The following is a 22,490-nucleotide window of genomic DNA, read 5'->3' as shown; positions in this document are numbered from 1 at the left end:
CCTTTTATCAATGTATTGTAAAATCAGTGTTAGATTATTTATCAGCAGTGTGCTAGCTCCCACATTTCTCTCTATACCTGCGTTTTGTTTGTTTAACTTCTTTAAATAACCAGCTGAGATGATTCATTGTGATTCATACTAAAGAAGCCAGCATGAAGAATAGAAAATGTAGGATAATAAAGGACTGTTGTTTCCCCTGGATGAAATCATATTGGCAATTTCTTTTTTTCTCTTTAGCGATGCCACAAGATATTTTTAAAATGACATTAAGTAACATACATTTTTCCCCCCAAATAATCTTCTGTTCTGCTTTTAACCACTGTGTTATGTGAAACATAAATCATACTTTCCCTTGTCACTATAAATCAGTGAAGTCTAAGCTATGATTTTGCAATTGTTAGCACCTTTAAAGCTGTGATAAGCTCATCCATAGAAGAACAGGTTCTGTGAAATACTATTAAAATAAAAAGCTATGTTTGTTTGATATAAAAATGTAGTTTTAGAGTATGACCAGTACATTTCACTCTTAATTTAAGATGAAATTGAGTGAGTCTTTAAAAAATACAGCCACAAAATAGAACAAAAAGATAAAAAAGTGGAAATAAACTGAAATTTAAAACTTTTTAGAGGATAAAACTTGGAAGAAAGGCCACAATGGTAGGTAGTAAAACCATTCTTTAAAATCAGACAGTTATGCATTTGTCTTGAAGGTTGTAGACCAGACTTAAACACATGGGTTTATGCCAAAATGAAACTCATCAAGATTCAGGAGTGGCTGGGGAGAAGAGGTATTTGGGGCAGGTCCTGGCAGGTTAGAAAAGAACATACAGATTCAGTGGGGGCAGACAGAACTGTAGTTACTAGTCTTACCCAGATGTCTTAGAGACCTTCTGGATAGGACATGTATGAAGTTCCTTTGAGCTTCTGATCTACTATTGGAAATTGTTTTAGGATTCTGTAACAATGGTCCTCGAGAGGAACAAGTTTTCTGAGGACACCATGGCACTTTCAGGGTCACTCCACAAAGCCCTAGGTAATGTGCCAAGTGTCTCATGTCCATTGTGACATTTAGTCTTACTCTAGCCACATGAGCTGAACTGGATATTGTTAAGAGCAATTTAGAGATTAAGAAACTGTGAGTGAGGTGTGGGGTAGGGTGTGTTTATGTTTTCATTGGGTGTATCTATTTAAGCAGTAGGTTTAGGGATTGAATAGAGATGGCTCTATCAGATTCCAAAGCCCCTGCCCTTTCCACTACACCACACTGCCTCCCAAATGACTTGAAGGGGACAAGGCTGCAATGTGATGACTCACTAGAAGGTAGGAGTAGGGACAGGTTTCCTTCAGGATGTTTTAGAGCCTCTTCTGAACTGGCCTCCTTAAATCTGAATACTATCTCACTATCTATCCACTTACTCATAATTCCTCCTCTTCTCTCTCCCTCCCTCCTTCTCTCCTCTACAGTTAATATTACTACTGCTTATAATATCCAGATCTGTTCTTTGTATAACACAATGAAAAAAATGGAAGGGTTGAACTTAAAGGCAACTTTACCCTCTAAAAAGCTGAGGATTAAGGGATTAATTAGTAGCAATTAATATTATGGTTTACAGATGTAATATCCTTGACTGCTTTAATGTAGAAAGAGTCTCAGAACTTCAAGAGGTCCATTTTAGATGCCCTCGATTTCTGGGCAATTCCATGATCTGTCTTTCAAGTTTCACTTCCTCTCTGGATTTACTTAAGATATTTTATACACAATAAATTCTTTAGTCTTTCTCATGAGCATTTATTTTATTTGATCCTTATTTATTCTCCACTTGTGGATTTTATCTAGCTAGATTAAGAATTTATTAAGATTGAAGATTTAATCTTTGCCTTTGCCTCCCTCCCAGTATTTATAGAACACCACACAAAATAGGACTCAATACGTTATTTACTGAAAATACATTTGTATTTTACTTTAAGGCAAAGGAAAAATGCATCGTTTCTTTTTGAAATTTAGAAGTCCATTTCAATTATCCCTTAAATAACAAGATAATTTTACTAGGCAGTCTTAATTATTTTGTATTATATTAAGGTTGATTTTTAATATTCATCACATATCAGTATGTTCTGCCATGCTATAAAAAGTTATTAATGGGCACCTCTGTGGCTCAGTGAGTTAAAGCCTCTGCCTTCAGCTCAGGTAATGATCCCTGGGTCCTGGGATGGAGCCCCTCATCAGGATCTCTGCTCGGCAGGCAGCCTGCTTCCTCCTCTCTCTCTCTCTGCCTGCCTCTCTGCCTACTTGTGATCTCTGTCTCTCAAATAAATAAATAAAATCTTAAAAAAATTTTTTTGAACTTATTAATTTTTGGCTTTTCACCAGAAGGGTGACAACTATTTTTGAAGGCTGGTTGTTTAATTCCTTAACTTTTATATTATCCCTTTCCTTGTTCTTAAGAAGTTCGAGATGCAGTCCTTGGGAAGAAAGAATGGCTCCAGATTCATACTCAGCACATAATAGAATTGCGAATCTTTATTACAGTGTCTATAGGGAAGCGTGTGATACAACAATGGGGAAGTGGGAGCACTGATTTGAAGACGTGAAAAGTGACATCTCTAAGAAAAAATCATTAGTCAAAGTAGTTTTACATGTCTGAAAAATGAGTTGGTGCTAATTTATACTTAGTTTGTGTACTCTGATAACAGGAACTTCCATTTATGGTGATTTCTATGCTTAGAGATTGAAATGACTATTCTTTTTCCCCCGGGAAGTTAAAGGACAATAATATTAAGTAATCTAGTCAAAACTACATTGATAGTAATTAGGTAGATGGAGCTCTTACATGTTTTTTGATACCAAGACCTGGGTCTTTAGACTCCCTGTGCATATAACTTCAAGATAATTGTATTAACTCTCACTGAGAGAAATCTCTAACTCCCAGTTCATTTTCTATGGTCAATGGACTTATTGCTTATTAAACCTGAACTGTTAAGAGCCTCAATTAGTCCTCCATTCTCTGACATTCACTGTGACTTAAATGAAGTTTTATATATTCTTTTTATTGATTATTGGCAGGCCATATTTTAATTCAATTTAGTTTAGTTTGACTTATCATTACTCTAAAATAGCTTCTTTTCTTATCTTTTCTTTTCCTTGGCAATTATTATTGAATTTTAGCAAAATTAGTTGTCCTTATTATATGCCAAACATTTCCCTAAGTGACTTTGTAGGCATTATTTAGTATAATATCTCAAAATATTATCTTATAATTCAAAATTTATTCAACACAATTATTAGTAAATGACTATTATGTCTTAGATATTGTGCTAGCATCTAGAGATACAAAGAGATAAAACATATTTGATGACCTGGTGGGGTTCTTTTCAGTCAGGGAAAGGAGATAGACAAGGCAGATAAGGATAAAAATATTGCAGATACTATAATGTTCTGATCAAAGTAGATGATTCAGTGATATGCCAGGCATAGTATTAGTCTGAGGAAATGGCCATGAACAAAACAGACAACAATCTCTTCCTTCACAGAGCTGACATTCTAACAGGGATTCAGTATCATGGGGGAAAAATCATTTAGCATCACAGCTTACATAGAGTCAGTGATGTTAGTTTCTGGGTATTATTTAAATGGACATATAAGTTCTAATTGTCATTAAAATGCTATTAGGAATCTTTGGAACATCAGTTATGTATACAAATGATTAAGATAACATTGAAAGTAAAGCTACTTTTCAGTTTGTAAGCTTATACTCTGGAAGTAATACATGGGGGATTGTGTAGATGGCAGGTGTTCACTATCAGGGTCCTTTCTGGAACAAGACAGCTCTTAAAGCTGTCAGTTCTCTACATCCTCACTACCATGAAAGATAAATTCATTTAAAGCTAAATAAAGTAGAATGGTACAATTTGTCTCACTTGATTCAGTAGTAATGTCTTCAATTCTGTAGTGTATGTTAGATCAGAACAGATTTTTCTTTCTTAAGTGGAAGACTAAGATGTCGAACTTGTTTTTTTCTGTTGTTCAGTCTTTCTATTCCAGTATAATTTAAATGTGCTTTTTTTGTCTTATTTTTTCCTTGTACAATGGTATTTCCTATAAGGTCCCCATATATTAACTTCAGTGAAACATCACTATTTAAAATAAACCATAACTTCACAAAATGGCATTATCATTATAACTGTTTAAATAACAGAGTGCTGAATATCCTCAATGAGCAAAAACTTCTCTCGCAACCTCAGGTTTTGTTATATCAAACAAGATAATTAATGAATATAGAATGTACTTTGAAAACATCAAAATGCCAAAGCCTGTGAACTCCTACAATTAATTTTATTCATATTGTTGATGTCAGTGAGCAGAAAGCATATAAATGTGGCAATCTCTTCATAGTTCTCATGAAAACCACTTATTTCTGCGCAGTTTTTTTTGGTTATTGGATTTTTTTCTGAAAATAATTTATTAAATCTCTTTTGTTTATTTAGTAAACAATTATTGAGTGTCATAATTGTGCTGGTTTCTGAAGAAAGTGACATGTGAAATAGTCCCCATCAGATGAAGGGGAAAGACAATAAATGTTTAGTTAGAGGTTGGTAATTCTATGAAGACATATTCTATACATCAGCTGTAATTCTAACCCAGATAATCTTTCTTAGCTCCTCAGTTCTCTACAGTGCTTCTTAAACTTTAAAATGTGGGTAAAAATCTGGGTAGCATGGATATTCCTGGGCTCTATGACTGGAGAGATTCAGCGGGTCTGCGAATCTGCATTTTCACAAAGACCAGGTGTTTGAGGATCTGAAAACCCTTGAACTTCACTTGGAAAGAGTCCTTTTGTGATCTTTCCCTTTTGCTTGAGACTTCCCCAGCCAAAGGTCCCAAATGGCCTCCTCATCTCTCCATTGGCTTTGATCAATGCCATGCTCTCAGGACTGCCAGTTTAGGCTGGCTGCCAGGACAGCCATCAGGCCCATGTTCATTTCTTCACCTCGACTTGACATAGTTCTCTGTATTGAGTTTCTGACCTTGCTGGAATCAATTGTACCTAATTTCCTGAGAACAACACCACCAACTGTTGCCTCACCCAGAGAATGACTCAAATGGTGGGGAATATTAGGAATAAGATGATGAGGGAATGTCCCTTTCATGGTATAACAAAGGATTGCTTTTTAAACAAGGTGGTAAGTCACATCAGCTGGAAAGTGCCTAACTGGAGGGAATACTTTTTGTAACACTTTATAAAATGTTCATCATTCAGCCCTCATAATCTATGAAGCAGATGCTATAATCTTATTCATTTTATAAATTAGGATACTGAAGCTCAGTAATTTGCCCAACATCACACAGCTACTAAGTGGTATAGCAGGGATTTGAACTCAGGTGGTCTAGCTACAGTTTCTGGTGGCCATTATCACTGTACTAATGCTGCCTTACTCTTAGTCAAAGGAATGTCCTATTTTTGCTGCCACCATTCATATCAAAATGACCAGTAAGTTATACAAATAGGAACAAAGCATAACAAACAAAAATCATCCCAAAAGCAAAACCAAGCAATGTAAACATTACATAGGATAGTTTTCAATGTACTTTCAAGTCAAAGATATATTTCAGCTTCAAATTACAGGAAATTTTGAGTAAAACAAAGGAGCCCATGGACATATCACAACAGAGTAACATATCTCATGCTCTCAGAAGAGAAGATAACTTCTTTTACAATCTTTTTTTTTTTTTCCTCATACAAAAATTTAGGATATGTCATGAAAAGCATGAATTTTTGAGTCAGAAAGATCAGGCTTCTAATTTTGGCCTGACATCATTTGCTTGATGATCTAGTACAATTTGCTTGTCTTAATTAATTCTCAGATGCTCTGAAATAGACATGACAATGCAAGTTTTGGTGAGTATTAAATAATATAAATACTTACAGTGCTCAATACAGTGTCTGGAACATAGCAGTCTCCCAATCAGTACTTATTTACTAGTATTATTATTAGTAGTAGTAATTATTATTACTAGTAGTAGTGGTAGCAGTAAATATAATACTCTTAGCAGAATATAATATTTAGAATATTTTTGTGGGATTAATATTATAATTTAACTATATATAAATTTAATTATAAAATTTTAACTGCTGTTCCTTTTTGACATCATGATTGCAGAATGATTATTTTGCTCCTTTGAGGATGTCTCTTCTGAGATGTACTCATTTATCTCCACCAGGTGATCAACCCAACACTCAACTGTTAGCTCTGGCCTCACGCCTGCGGGAGAGTGCTGAACTCTTCCAGTCAGATGAGATGCGTCCTGCTAATGATCCCAAGGAAAGAATTCCCATCCGTGTCCGAATGCTGAATGACATTCTCCAAGACATGGAGAAAAACTTCCTGGTACAGCAAGTGCCACCAGGTTTTTATAGGTAGGATATGTGTCTCAACCTTTATTTGTTTATGCCCCTCAATTAAATTTTTTATGTTTAACTTTCAGAATGTGTACCTTCTGTGAAAATGACACTATTTTTAATGTAGATATTATGTGTAGTTATATGAGTAATTATTATATCTACACTTCGAGGACCATTCTCTTACCCAAAGGAGATTTCAATTGCACGAGTATAGAATAAAGGAAATTGGCTTGGAAATATCATATAGAAAATGACTAAGAATTTTATTTGACATTAAGCTCAATATGAGTCAGACATGACATGGCTATGGGAAAACCAAATGGAATTATAGGTCATATTGGGAAAAATACTTTCTTGAATGAATCAAGAGACAAGCCTACACTATTTTTCATAGTAAGACCACATCTAGAGTATTGCATTTAGTTCTAGAGGCTACCTGTCAAGATAGAGCTAAATAAGTTTAATATTCTGGGGAGAGTGGGATTTAGATGAATCTAGAAATGGGCAGGAGATTAGAAATATTAGTCGGAGGGCCATAAGAGAGTGATTCCTAGAAACATTTTAACAATTTTAATATTTTAATAAACCCATTTTGATATGGAAGGGGGATTCAATTTTGGTTTTTAGAGGATGAGAGGAGTATAACATGGTTTTTATTTTATAGTTTCTGATATAGTAGACATTAAAGAGGGAAAATGGAATTTGAAAGATTCTAATATACTTCACGTATTCTTATTTAAGTTTTTTATTTTTCTACAAGACACAAAATATAAGTACACATGCCTTTCTATGTAATAGAGGCATATATAATGTGTGTGTATAACAATTTAATATATGTGAGTGTGTTTATGTCTCGTGTGTGTGTATGCATGTGAGAATGTGAAAAAAGGAAGGAGGCAAAGAGATACTGAACAAATAATGAGGCAGGAATCTATTTGGCCCAGAACTCTCATTCATAAAGGACCTCAAATTTAGACTTTTGCACTACATCACTTTATGTGTGTGTGTTTGTGTGTGTACATATATAACATACAACATTAAAAATATTCTGGACTAAACATACTGTGCTTGACCTAAGGACACAACTAGGACTAAATAATTGAAGCCTGGATCAAAGATCCCAATCAAAATTCCACTGGCATTTTTCAAAGTGCTGGAACAAACAATCCTGAAATTTGTATGGAACCAGAGAAGATCCCGAATTGCTAAGGAAATGTTGAAAAAGAAAAAGCTGGGGGCATAATGTTGCCTGATTTCAAACTTTCCTACAAAGCTGTGATCAACAAAGCAGCATGGTATTGGCACAAAAACAGACACATAGACCAGTGGAAGAGAGTAGAGAGTCCAGATATGGACCTGTAACTCTATGGTCAAATAATCTTCAACAAAACGGAAAAAAATATCCAGTGGAAAAGGTAGTCTCTTCAATAAAGGAGCTAGGAAAATTGGACAACTATGTATAGAAGAATGAAACTCAACCATTCTCTTACACAATACAGAAAGATAAACTCAAAATGGATAAAAGACCTGAATATGAGGCAGGAATCTATCAAAATTCTAAAGGAGAACATGGGCAGTAATCTCTTCAACAACCGCCACAGCAACTTCTTTCAAGACACGTCTCCAAAGGCAAAGGAAACAAAAGCAAAAATGAACTTTTGGGACTTCATCAAGATAAAAATCTTCTGCAGAGCAAAGGAAACAGTCAGCAAAACAAAGAGGCAACCCATGGAATGGGAGAGGATATTCACAAATGACACTACAGGAAAAGGGCTGATATCCAAGATCTATAAAGAACTCCTCAAACTCAACACCCAAAAAACAGATAATCATGTCAAAAAATGGGCAGAAGACATGAACAGACACTTCTCCAAAGAAGACATACAAATGGCTAACAGATACATGAAAAATCATTCACCACCATTAGTCATCAGGGAAATTCAAATCAAAACATTGAGATACCACCTTACACCAGTTAGAATGGCCAAAATTAACAAGACAAGAAACAACGAGTGTTGGAGAGGATGCAGAGAAAGGGGAATCCTCTTACACTGTTGGTGGGAATGCAAGTTGGTGCAGCCACTTTGGAAAACAGTGTGGAGATTCCTTAAGAAATTAAAAATAGAGCTACTATGACCCTGCAATTGCACTACTGAATATTTACCCAAAAGATACAGATTCAGTTAAAGAAGGACCATATGTAACCCAATGTTCATAGCAACAATGGCCACAATTGCCAAGCTGTGGGAAGAGCCAAGATGCCCTTCAACAAACAAATGAATAAAGAAGATATAGTTCATGTATACATTGGAATATTACCCTTCCATCAGAAAGGATGAATACCCAACTTTTGTTATCAACATGGATGGGTCTGGAGGGGATTATGCTTAGTGAAATAAGTCCAGTAGGGAAAGTTAATTATCATATGGTTTCACTTACTTGTGGAGCATAAGGAATAACATGGAGAACATTAGGAGAAGGAAAGGAAATGTGAATTTGGGGAAATCGGAGGGGTAAATGAACCATGAGAGATTGTGGACTCTGAGAAACTGAGGATTTGGGAAGGGTGAGTCTGGTGGTAGGTATTAAGGAGGGCATGTATTGCATGGGGCACTGCATGTGGTGCATAAACATATTAAAAAAGAAGAGAGAGGGGTGCCTGGGTGGCTCAGTCATTAAGCGGCTGCCTTTGGCTCATGAGCCCAGGGTCCTGGATTTGAGCCCTGCATTGGCCTCCCTGCTTGGCGGGAAGCCTGCTTCTCCTCCTCTCATTCCCTCTGCTTGTGTTCCCTCTCTCACTGTGTTTCTCTCTGTTACATAAATGAAAGCTTAAAAAAGAAGAAGAAGGAGAAGAAGAAGAAGAAGAAGAAGAAAGAAAGAAAGAAAGAAAGAAAAAATTAAAAAAAAAAGAATTGAAAATTGAAGCATAGCAATACACATTTCATTACATATAAGAAAAAATTTTCCGATAAACAGTGTTCTTAAAAGAGTAGATATGATGCTTTTATAGAGTAGTGAACTTACTGTCACTGCATGTATTCAAACAAAGGCTAAGTAGCTCTAAATATTTTGACTGTATGAGGTTTCAGGTGGCCTTTAGTACCAACATTCTGTGATCTGACAAAACACTTGATCTCTCTGTATCTTCACTTCTACATTTGTAAAATGAGATAGGAGAATGAGACCTGTTTAAAATAAAAAAAATCTTTCTTAGTTCTGATATTTGGTGATTTTCTGTTATGATTTTAAACTCAAAATCTCATTTAAATATATCATTTCTTCTAACACTTTGACTTGCATTACAAGACTGAAAAATGTTAATTTATTACAATAGATATTTTTAAGACACTGTGGTAAGCGCCACAAACATAGAAATTGCCTGAAGTTAATAACACCTGCTCTGATAAGATTGTATTACAGAGGTGGGGATGGAGAAAGAGAATAAACAAGGTATCTAAGTAAAGTAAAGTGTATGGTAGATCTAATAACAGCTAAAGAAACAATTAAGCCACATTATTAAATTCAGCATTATTAGAAGTCTTAATCAGAATAGGTAAATTATATTTTTAGAATATAAAAATTTTCCTCAGTTCTAATTTATGAAAAATTCAAAAATTAATAAAAATTATACATTAGGAATATAGTTTTATATATTATGATTTAGTAAATAGATTCATCATTTGCCTTCCTTGGCACTTACTTTAGATATAGAAGATCCCTATGGTCTGAGGTATGTGTCAGGGAACTTTGCATTACCACTTCAATAATATTTATTTATCATACATTTTGAGTGGAAAAGGAGATATTGATTTTTTCCTGAGTTAACAGTGATTAAGAAAGTGATTCTTTTTTCCTGTTAGTGATATGATTACAGTATAACTTGTATCCCAGTGTGCAAGCTTCAAAGTGTTGATTATGATAATGTTCTAACTCATAACAGACTTTAGAATTGAAAGCTTATGGTTCAATATTTTGGCATTACTTTAACTATTGCTACAATTGTTAAAGAAATACATGTTTGCCTTATTCTCTTTGGCCCTATTAATTCATATATATGCCAAAATCAAATAGATAGATGCAAACAGATCGCTTCATTTTAACTTATCTGACTGACCTTTATCCCAAGATCAGTTGATCTGAATTTTTACTTCATTCCTGAAATATATAACAAGTCATCCTACTTCATGTTTTCTCTTAGTAGAGAATTCATATTTAAATATTTAATTTAAATTTAATTTAATTTAAATAGAGAATTCATATTTAAATATTTAAATATTCTTGAAGCAGAAATATCAAAATTACAGTAGAATTTCTATTCCCAATTCTTTTAAGCTCTTCCTTTATGGTGGAGGAAATGTTCAAAGTACAAAAATGGGTGTGACAAGATCATATGCAGTTAAAGAAAATGGAAAAATTGATTATAATGATAACCATATGGAGTAAAGATAAAATTGTTAATTACATTGTATAAAAGAACATTTGGTGAGCAAGATTCATTTTTTCTAACATTAAATAACCTTTAGAGATGTTATTCATCTAAGAATCTCACTTTTCAACCTGATGGTGTTATGACAATTCTCATCAAATATACAAGGAGGAAGTCAAAAGTAATTTGCTTTTCAAGAAAGTTGTTGACAGAAGTTCATTGTATAAAACTAAATATTTCATTTAGAATTTGGATCATGTCCCAAAGGATACTGCTTCAACCAAAGTGTCGCTAAACACTGAAACATTATTTTTGGAACATGTGAAGGAATTTTCTTCATAATTCAGCATCAGAAGATTCAAAAATTTTGAAATCCTACAATGTTGCATATAAAATGTGTTTTCTCATAAATAAACCCTCATTGGACACTGCTCTGTGCATGCATATTGATTGAAACTGGCAATATAAGATCCCTACATTTAAGGAGTTTAAGATGTATATGATATAAATTATGAAAAAAAATTTGAAGAATACTTATGAAATTTCATAATGAATACACAGGCAAGAAGTATCATTGGGATTCAGTGAAGAGAGAAATTATTATCCTGTGATGGTTAAAAATGGCTTTTTAGGGGATAAGGGATATTTACCTGGGCTTATGGGAATGGTATGATGTTCATTAAATTAGGGATTGCTATTGACTGAATTATTTTCTTCCCCCAAAACTTGTATGTTGAAATGCGATCCTTAGTGGGATGATATTCAGTGGTGGGACCTTTGGGAGTCTCTACCTTTCCTCATGAGTGGGATTAGTGCCGTTATAAAAGAGACTCCAGAGCTCTCCTTTGCCATTTCCTGTCTTGTGAAGATGTGATGTCTGTGGGCCAAAAAATGGACCCTCACAAAGTGCCAAATCTGTCAGGACTTCGATCTTACACCTTTCATCCTCCAGAACTGTGAAAAATAAGTTTGGGTTGTTTATAAGCCACCAAGTCTGTAATATTCTGTTATAGTCTCCTAAACTGTCTAAGAAAGGAAGCACTTCCAGGAGAAGATGATGTGAAGAAAGACACAAAAGAGAGGTTGTGCATCATTTGGGGAGTGGAGAACAAGAGGTGGAATAGATTGGATGAGTATTAGGATCATAATTAAGGAGAATCATGAAGGAATCAAGTTGTGGAGTAGTTTAAATTCTCTCTGGAGAGGTCTGAACTTCATTTCTTACACAAAAGAAGCCATGGAGAATTCTGTATCATTAGGAAGATTCAGCTCATGCTCCAGGTTGGGTGCCCTGGAGCTGGAAGAGAACAGAAATCTTTGGGAAGACTCATTGTGAGAACTGCTTGGTGTGCTGAGAACCTGACTGAGCATATTAGGGTTGGTAATGAAGAGCAAAGAAAGGGCTGATGTGGGAGACAATACTAAGGAAGAATTAGTGAATTTAGGGATTTAGTGGCTTTGAGACTCTTATTTCAGGTTGTCTTTTAGGATTCCCCTGAGCCTGGGCAGATGAAGCAGGGGCGAGTAGTGGCAAGCACCTCCTCTCTGTCCATGTCTCCAGCTACTTAGTTAAGGTACTTGGTGTCGCTGGGTCTTAGGGTGATTATATGATCATTTGTTGATAATGATAATTTCTAAACTCCCTTTTAGCTCTAAGAGTCTGATTCAGTGGGCACTCACAGTACTAAGCCTCACCTCTATAATCAGGGAATTCTTCTAATCTTGTGGGAGGGGAACAGGAAACAATACAGTAGATGATTGCCATGATATAATGAAAAGCTGCAAAGTATTCAGAGATACTGAGGTTGGTAGGCAGTGGGAGCAGATGAAACAATGTATATGATCAGGGACCATGTAAGGAAAAGTAGGTTAGAAACTATAAAGCTTCTCAAAAATATTACTACTGTCAAAATCCCACTATGTAAAATTTGACTTATTCCATTTTCTTAAAAATTCTGACTCTTTCATCTCTTCCTTTACTATAACTCCTGTATGTACTGCTCTACTACTCCTGGGAACTGGCATTGTCTGGAGATGGGAACTTGTGGCATCTGTTTTGTTGTTGGATTCTTTTTAACTCCCTTTAGTTATCATTCTGCAAAGGCAGAGTAAGCATTCTGGCCCAGTGAACCTATTCATTGTCTACTACAGTATATATATTTTTTAAAGGGAAGAAAGAAAGAAAGTCTTTTTTAGAGCAGTTTTAAGTTTAGAGAAGAATTGAGCAGAAAGTACAGTTTTCATATAACCCTTCTCTCTCTCTCTCTCTCTCTCACACACACACACACACACACACACACAACACAGTTCCCCCACCCACAAAGCACAGTTTCCCTATTATTCCTATTATCCTTGCTATAGTGTGGTACATTTGATGTATAGTGTGTTACAGTTGATAAGCCAACATTAATATATTAATACTATGAATAGTACCATTAATATATTAGTACAGTTCATAGTTTATGTTAGGATTTCTCTTTGTATTTTACATTCTCTGGGTTTTGATAAGTGTACGATGATATTTGTCCACCATTACTTTGTTATACAGAATAGTTCCACACTTTAAAATCTATGTCTCACCTTCTGTCTCTCCCTCCTTCCTGTCTGAGCCTCCAGCAACCACTGGCCTTTTTCATGTCTCCAGCTTTTCCTTTTCCAGAATGTACTATCGTTTGATCATACAGTGTGTAACCTTTTCAGATTGGCTTCCTCAATTAGCAATGTGATTAAGTCTTTTCTATATTAATTTATTTTTATCACCGAACAATGTTTCATTGTATGGATATACCACAGTTTGCTTATCTCTTCACCTCTTAAGGGGCACTTTGTTTCTTTCAACTTTGGCAACTATAGCAAAAGCTGGCATATATATTCGTGTGCAGGTCTTTGTGTAGATGTACACTTTCAACTGATTTTGGTAAGTACCAAGGACCACAACTGCTGGATAAGCCTGTGTTTAGCTTTAAAAGAAACTGCCAAACTGTTTTCCAAAGTGGTTGTACCATTTTGCAGCCTGCCAAGCAATGAATCAAACTTTTGGTTGCTCCATATCCTCTCTGGCATTTGTTGTTGGTATTCTGGGTTTCAGCCATTCTAATAGATGAGTATTGGTATCTCATTATTTTAATTGCAGTTCTCTAATGAACTATGATATTGAGAATTTTTCCATGTGCTTATCGTCCATCTATGTATCTTCTTTGGTGAAGTGTCTTATCAGATCTTTGAATCTTCTTAAGTTGTTGGTTTTCTTGTTGTTCAGTTTTAAAGGCTCTTCTTATATTTTGGATAGGAGTCTTTTATCAAATATGTATATTGCAGTGTTTTCTCCCAGACTGTGGTCTTTTTGTTCTTTCATCAGTCTCTTTTATGAAGCAGAAGTTTTAATTTTAATGAAATCCAACTTATCAAATTTTTTCTCTAAATACATTGTGCTTTTAGTGTTGAATCTAAAAGTTCATCATCAAACCCAAGGTCACCCAGATTTTCTCCTATGTTGTGTTCTAGGAGTTTCATAGTTTTACATTTTATATAAGGTCAATGATCCATTTTGAGTTAATTTTTGTGAATAGTGCAAGGTCTATATCCAGGTACATTATTTTTGCACTTGGATGTCTAGTAGTTCCAGTACTAATTGTTGAAAAGACTATCCTTTCTCTATTGAATTGCCCTTCTTTTTTTGCCATATAATATACTTTAATACTGCCTTTTACTATCAACAGCACACTCATTCACAGATTAGCTTTCAGAACTAAAACCATCATGCAACAATGATATTGATTGGAATTTATAAAAAGATTTGGGATTTATAAAAGTAAGTGTGGGTTTCAATAGGAAAATTTGCATGGCCTAGAGCAAGCTAAATAGTAACTCTGAAAGTCAGTTTCTCAACAAAATAGAAAAACTGAAAGGTCTATTCATATTAACATAAATTTATATAAAACACTGGTATAACACTAGATGAAATGAGGATAAAATGTGAGGAGATAATTTATAAGCTCTAGAATTCTATACAAATATTACCCAAAATAGTAACTTTTATTCCATTCTGTTGTTTTTACTTCTGACTTTGATAATATTCTGGATCCCAAAACTTCTTCCTCATATCTCTTTTATCCAAAAGAAAAATATTTAAAAATTCTTTCCCTTAATCCTCTTTCCCCAGGATTAATACAGTGAAAATTTTCTCTCACTTTTTATTATACATTCCTTTCCCTTAAACATTCGCTAAAAGCTTGTGAATTGAGGAATTACAAGATCCCACAGAAAATAAAAAGTTTGGGAAGTGGTAGAATTAAACATGCAGTTATAAAAAAGAATATAATATTTAAAATGTGTTAGCTTCCAAAATAAATGTGGACTCACTAAAGGACAAACCTCCAGTGCGAAAGCCTTCTATCAAACCATATTTTTGTATGTGTTCAGGAAACACTACTGCAAGCAGCATAGTCTTTGGGGGCAGATTCTTCCTTTTAAGTTTTGAAGTTTTGAAGTTTGAATGACTTTTTAGATTTGGGCACCAAGCATTTCATGCTTGAAATTTAATATCTTATAGAATATGCATTCTTCCTAGCTTATTTTAGAAAAGTTCCCTAAAACATTTGGCCTTGTCACAGATTTTTAGAATCCTTAAAGGGCATGAGTTCTTAAGGCTACTGTTCTCTCTGTACCTCCTTTATTCACTTGCTCCTATACCAGGATAAATAGTCTTAAAAATAGGGGCTCCTGGGTGGCTCAGTCAGTTAAGAGTTTGTTTCCAGCTCAGGTCATGATCCCAAGGTCCTGGGATTGAGCCCCGCATTTGGCTCCCTGCTCAGAGAGGAGTCTACTTCTTCCTCTCCCTCTTCTTGGACTGTCTCACTCTCACTCTCTTAAATAAAGAAAGAAAGAAAATCTTTAAAATAAATCAATAAAATCAATAAATCAGTAGTCTTAAAAACAGGAAAGCACTAACTGCTGCTATCTCCTTTATTTTAAGTGACTGCACTAAGTTGCACAGACATAGAAAGATCTTTGATTTGAAACTTTTAGTGTACAAATAGGAAACCATGGGATGTTAAAACTGTTCTCAGCAAAAATGAGATTGGCAAAGATTTTCTATTTCTAGACAGCTGCAATGTATGAGTGTGAAATACAACACCATGGCCTCATGTTATTACACTGGAAGAGGTTATCTGGGTAGGATCCCATGTTTAGTCTCTACATATTTAGAGTCAGCATTTAAACAGCAGAAGCTAATAAGGTGTTCCTTCCCTCCCCATCATGAAATATACACACAGACAGGCAGACAGATAGACATATGCATTGCTGCACTATTAACTGATTATTTGGGATTAGAGGATGATTTTACCAAAGGATCAGAAATTTGGTGTGGCTTTGGGGAAAAGTTTTAGTAATCCTCTCATTGTATCCATATTGCAGTAATTTTTAAATTTATTTTTATTTGAAAGAGAGAGAGGTATGGGGCAAAATTAAAAAAAAAATTATTAAAAAACAGACTCCCTGCTGAGTGTGGAGGTGGGGGGTGCTGGATCTCAAGACCCTGAGACCCTGACCTGAGCCAAAACCAAAAGTCAGACACTTAACCAACTGAGCCCAATGCAGTGGTTTTGATTTGAGGGTGTGGGGAACTGAGAAGGAAACCAGCACGAGCCAATGTTGAATGCTCGCTGCTTGGCAGAAATGGAGCTCTAGGAAAGTGAACATCCTCAAGCACCCTCATTGGAATAAATTAAAGGCTGATTATTATGCTTAAAACAAAACTACTGGTTATACCATAATATAGTCCTCTTGCTCTTTCTAAATATGTGGTATTTTCGCTGTTTCATGGTTACATAGTCTGGGTGCCATGGAAGCACCTACATTTATAATATTATTTCTTTGGGGAATACATGTGAGTTCTAAACAATGGCCTTAATCAGGAGGTTTGGGAACACAAACCTCTTTGTAAGTTGAAGGACAGCGTGTATATCTGCTTAAACCTGTTGGTGGTGCAGGGCGGGGATGGGGCAGTCTCTGGCTTTGTGTTCTTATAAAAACTGTGGGAACATGTTCAAAAAAAAGGAATTCCTTTCTGAGATAGTTGGAATGGCCTGGAAGAAGTTCAGAGGACAATTTCAAGCTAATTTAAGCCAAGACAATCTTTTGTTAGCATCCTTGAAGGCAGGAAAATAGCAATGTAAATGTCAAGATGCTTCTGCCTTGAGCCAAGAATAAACAAAGCAAGCAATCCATTAAAAGTACTTTTCAAACACCAAACACATAAGCTTCCAAAACTTTGCTTTTGAAAGATCTTAGAACTATTTTACCCTTAGACAAGCAATGACATTAGACAGAACTATTAAAAAGCACACTTCCCAGATACTCTGTGATCAGGTTTCTAGATATCTATTCCATATATACATTTGATTTAAAGAATTTTAAGAGCTTGAGGGGCACTTGGGTGGCTCAGTTAGTTAAGCATCTGCCTTTGCCTCAGGATGTGATTCCAGAGTCTTGGGACAGAGCCCCAGATTGGGCTCCCTGCTCAGCAGGAATTCTGACTCTCCCCATGCCCCTCCCCCTGCTCACATTCTTTCTCAAGTAAATAAATAAAATCTTAAAAAAAGGAAAAGAACTTGGGGTGGCTGGGTGGTTCAGTGAGTTAAGCCTCTGCCTTTGGCTTAGGTCATGATCCCAAAGTCCTGGGATCAAGCCCCACATCAGGCTCTCTACTCAGCAGGGAGCCTGCTTCTCCCTCTCTCTCTGCCCGCCTCTCTGCCTACTTGTGATCTCTGTCTGTCAAATAAATAAATAAAATCTTAAAAAAAAAAAAAAGACTTTTAAGAGTTTGAAATCTAACCTCTCTCCCTCCCCCCCTGCAAAGAAACACATTTTAGAATAAAGTGATTTGATTATACAATTTTAGTGGTGTTTTAATTAGAGTTAGCTGTATGAGTACTAATAGAACCTCATGTTCAGAGTTTGATTGGGATAATAAGTACTTTGTTCGGGTTGTACTATTTCTTTTAGCGAGGTGTGGGTGGTCTGAATGGAGCTAAAATCCCACCATTGTTTCTCTTGTCATTAATTCTATCAGCAATGCCTCTGATTTTTTTATACTATGAAAAAATAACTAGTGATTAAGAATTACCATAATGCTTTTAAAATATTTTTTGTTGCGGCCACTCGCACAAAAGAATCTATGTATGAATACAGTTTTATAATCTATACAATGTAAAATTTCCAGAAGAGGATTGAAGTCCTGGCTCATGTAAAAAATCTTTATAATGCTGATCATTATATACATTCTCTATTACTTTTTTATGATAAACATATACATTAGCTTCATAATTATGTATCCCTTTCATATTTTAAAGTTTCTACTTCTAAAAGGAGCAAAAAAGCTCCCGAATTAAAACAAAAATTAATATACTGCAATCCAAGCCTCTTTTTTAATAGCTCATTTTGTTAATATTGAAACAAAGAACAGAACCCATTTTGACAGATAATGTTCACTGCAGTTTGATTAGACATTAAAACACTTGTTTAAAAAATTTCAATTGACAACAACTACTTTATCAGGCTAATTGGTCTAAAACTCAGTCTGCTAGGATCAAAATAGAAACTCATGTGTGCACAACTCTAAATTTTATAAAAATGTGCTTCAGGTTTGAGACTTCTTTCTATAGAAGGTGAGAAAAATTACTGTTGTCATACTTGCAAAACAAGACGCATTGCCAGTCTGAGAGTGAGTAGTGATTTTATGATGTATTTGATAACATTATGAATAAGAATCATAACCATATTCCTCACAGAGGAGTATTTACTTTGTACCAGGCACTGTGCAGTACATTTTCATATATTATCTATAACACTTCTAACAATATTGTAATATCAGTCCTCTTAGTCCCTTTATACAGGCTAAAAACCTGAAACTTAGGAAAAGTTAACATGTAGCATAAATGGGATTTGACCCTATCTTGTTTTCTCTAAAACCACTATTCTTCCTACCAGGTAATGCCACATATGTTTGATCCAAATTATTCCTAGTTTTCTCAGAAGTCACCAATAAATTTGGTTAGATTTTGGTGCAAAACTAGTCAGGTACTAAAAGACTCAATTTTCATAAGGGCTTGTTAAGTTTCATGTGCTCTACATTGACAGTTATATATCCTAGCCCTAAAGTTTGCAAAAGTGTTTCATGAGGCACCAAGTCTATCCCTACTTTTGGAAAAAAAGATATGTCCTATTGTCTGAATCAATAAAGTTACCTTATCTCAGAATAGTGTCTACTCTTTCTGGTTTCCACAAATCTTAAATGCAGTTACAAAAGGGGTGACATGGGGCGCCTGGGTGGCTCAGCCGAAGGGTCATGATTTCAGGGTCCTGGGATTGAGCCCCTCATTGGGCTCTCTACTCAGCGGAGAGCCTGCTTCCTCCTCTCTCTCTGCCTGCCTCTCTGCCTACTTGTGATCTCTATCAAATAAATAAATTTTTAAAAAATCTTAAAAAAAAAAAGGGGAAGACATTTGTCTGCTAAATCTCATATATCATAGTTAGAAAGGTTTTTACATAAATAACAGCATAGTATAGAGAAGGAATCATTAAACTGAGACTTTAGAGATAGGGGCTTAAACCTTAAAAGGCCACTGATAAAGTAACTACCAGTCACTAACTTCTAGAAGTTAAGAAAGAAAGAATCTTTCTTTTAATTGGTTTAGTCAGAGAAGATAAATAGGCAGATTTCTAAGATAATGGAAATGCTAATTGAGTATGTATTTATAAACTAATGGGAGTCAGCTTTTGATTCTCTTTAAAAATAATTATTGAAATAATTATTATTGAAATAATAATTTATTGAAATTTAAGTTCTCCGTGAAACCATACTAAACATTTTAGCCTTTGTTTCTCTTTTATCACCTTTTTTATCAGTATAACATATTTTAGCATTCCCATGTTATAAATATCTTGTCGATTTACTGTGATACAAAGAGAGTTAAGAGAAAGGATCATGCTCAGTATTTTCTTTGGACTCACTACATCACATAAAATTTTTCTACATAATGAAACTAAAGTACTTGATTGAGGTGTAGATCATGTTTACCAGAGAAAATCCAGAAATCATTGTATTTTCCAATATCTAGGTTATTAGGAGAAACATCTTATTCTTATAATAAGAAAGTTAATCTCTATACCACACACATACAAATATGCAGCAGGTATAACATATTGAGATGGCACAGGTAGAAAGGACTGAGAACTCATAGACACGGCTGTGTACAGCACATATTTATTCCTGGACCCCTCCCCCCCTCCAGTGTAATATTTTGTTCAAATAATAGCTTACTTGAGTTACTCCAGTTGAAGAGGAAAGGGATACAAATGTTGTTCCTTCTCCATGGCCACAAAAAGGGCCTTCATGGTTTGCCAACCACTACATTAGGTTGTGTCGTTTATCCAGTCTTCTTACCAAGGTCACAACTCTGTAACATTTTCATCTCATAGACCAAAAAATAAAACAGAGACTGTGAATTTATAACCATATTGAAATGACATCAACTTTTAAAGTTATAAGGACCATAGGATGAATGGAAATAGGACCAGTTAGAGCGAAATATAATATACAATTTAATATACAATTGATACAATCCTAATAAAAAGTAACAACAAACTCTCAGATTACATATGGTGGGATTCTAGTATTTCCTTTCAATCTGTCCCAATCAAACAAGTATTAATGAAAAGACTAGAAGACAGTCTAGTAATTCAAAGTAAGAACAGCTTCGATAGAAAGAATTAGAGGCTTACATGTTCATTGGAAGTGTCGGAGATGTTAAGGGTCAAGGAAGCTTCCACTAACATTTATGGAATCAAGAATTACCAGAACTGAAAGAAAAGCTTCAGTGACAATACCGGGTGCCTCCAAGAGTTCTCTGAGAAACTCTGACTCTCCTTTCTACCATCTGCCTACCTGTCTGTCTGCAAACATTGCTGAAGAGTATGGTTTCATTTTTTCTGCCTTCTAAATCCTGCGTGATGATTGTGTTGTGTATCTTTTCCTGTGCTTTGGTAACATTGTTGACTGCTTGATCCTGGAAAACCAACTTAGTCTTTTATGCTGTTCTTCCTTTATCTTGTAGGAACTGGGATCTGCCTTATGCTACAGTTGGTAGGGGTCGGGGGCCTGGAAGTGGAGGTATAGCTCACACCAGCATTTTTGGAATTGAACAATTTGAAATATATTTCTCTGCCAAGCAGAGATTACAAATTCAAAGATACTGCCTTTAAGAATTTTTTTTCTTTTTCTTTCTTTCTTTCTTTTTTTTTTTTTTTAAAGATTTCATTTATTTGACAGAGAGAGATCACAAGTAAGTAGAGAGGCAACAGAGAGAGAGAGAGGAGGAAGCAGGCTCCCTGCTGAGCAGAGAGCCCGATGTGGGACTCGATCCCAGAACCCTGAGATCATGACCGAGTTGAAGGCAGAGGCTTAACCCACTGAGCCACCCAGGCGCCTGCCTTTAAGAATTTTTAAATGGGGGAACCTGCCTGGGTTAATTGGTTAAGTCTCTGCCTTCGGCTCGGGTCATGATCCCAGAGTCCTGGGATCAAGTCCCACATCAGTCTCCCTTCTCAACGGGGAGTCTGCTTCTCCTTCTCCCTCTGCTGCTCCTCCCCACCAATTCATGTGGATTCTCTCTCTCTTGCTCACCATCTCTTTTTCTCAATAAGTAAAGTCTTAAAAAGAATAAATTTTTAAATGAATACTAATCATGTGTCATATCAGACATTTAATATACTTGGTGCTTAGTTCTGATCTTCACAACATACATAATAATTGTGGGAACTGGTAGTTTTACCCAGCGCTTTCCTGCTCAAAGCCATCTCTCTTACTCTACCTATTCCCCAAGAGCATGTATGGAAGTTTCCATTATTTTCTTTGGTGTTCTCTGTATAATTTTTCTGATCTGCTGATCACTTCCCATTTTTCAGTTAAGAACCTGAAAATTCAGGAGTGCCTGGGTGGCTCAGTGGGTTAAAGCCCCGCCTTTGGCTCAGGTCATGATCCCAGGGTCCTGGGATAGAGCGCCGCATCGGGCTTTCTGCTCTTCAGGGAAACTGCTTCCTCCTCTCTGCCTGCCTCTCTGCCTACTGTGAAATCTGTCTGTCAAATAAATAAATAAAATCTTAAAAAAAAAACCCAAAATTCAGAAAAAATAATTTTTTCCCCAAAATTTCCAGAGATGGTAAATGTCATAAAGTAGTAAGCAATAAAACCTGGTTACAGCCATTCTGAATTTTATTTTTGAACCAAGTAATGGCCGCTTTAGTAGTACTTTCCCTGATAGGAGGAGAATAAAATGAGATTAAAAAGAAAAAAGTTGAAGTGAATAAAATGGTCTTATTTTAAACCAATAAACAGAAGCAGAAGCAAAATATATTTTATCTCACAAAAAAATGGTTATTTAATCCTTTGCTATTACTCAGACCTTAGCTGTGGGACTAATGCCTTCTGGGTTGAGTGACATTTTGTTTCTCACATTTCCTATCTTATTGTCTTTCTAATATGTAAGTTAGAGACTGGTGCCACTTTAAAAATACTTATTTAGGTATTTTACTACTAATTCCATTTATTAATTCAACAAGGCCTTACTGTTCACTAAATGCTGGAACTACTAAGAATACCA

At 35.4% G+C, this 22,490-nt stretch overlaps 1 protein-coding gene across 2 annotated transcripts in view; it reads left to right on the top strand.

Moving 5' to 3' along the window:
* Nucleotides 1–22,490, top strand: part of NAALADL2 (N-acetylated alpha-linked acidic dipeptidase like 2) — a 1,087,900-nt gene that overhangs the window by 1,034,619 nt on the left and 30,791 nt on the right. For both annotated transcript variants that reach the window (XM_059391522.1, XM_059391521.1), the window contains one exon: nt 6,221–6,416. In XM_059391522.1, the coding sequence (XP_059247505.1) occupies nt 6,221–6,416 (196 nt within the window). The remainder of the gene's footprint in view (nt 1–6,220; nt 6,417–22,490) is intronic.

This window comes from Mustela nigripes, chromosome 2 (genome assembly GCF_022355385.1).
Source record: "Mustela nigripes isolate SB6536 chromosome 2, MUSNIG.SB6536, whole genome shotgun sequence".
Taxonomy (NCBI): domain Eukaryota; kingdom Metazoa; phylum Chordata; class Mammalia; order Carnivora; family Mustelidae; genus Mustela; species Mustela nigripes.
This window is presented reverse-complemented; position numbering and strand designations above follow the sequence as displayed.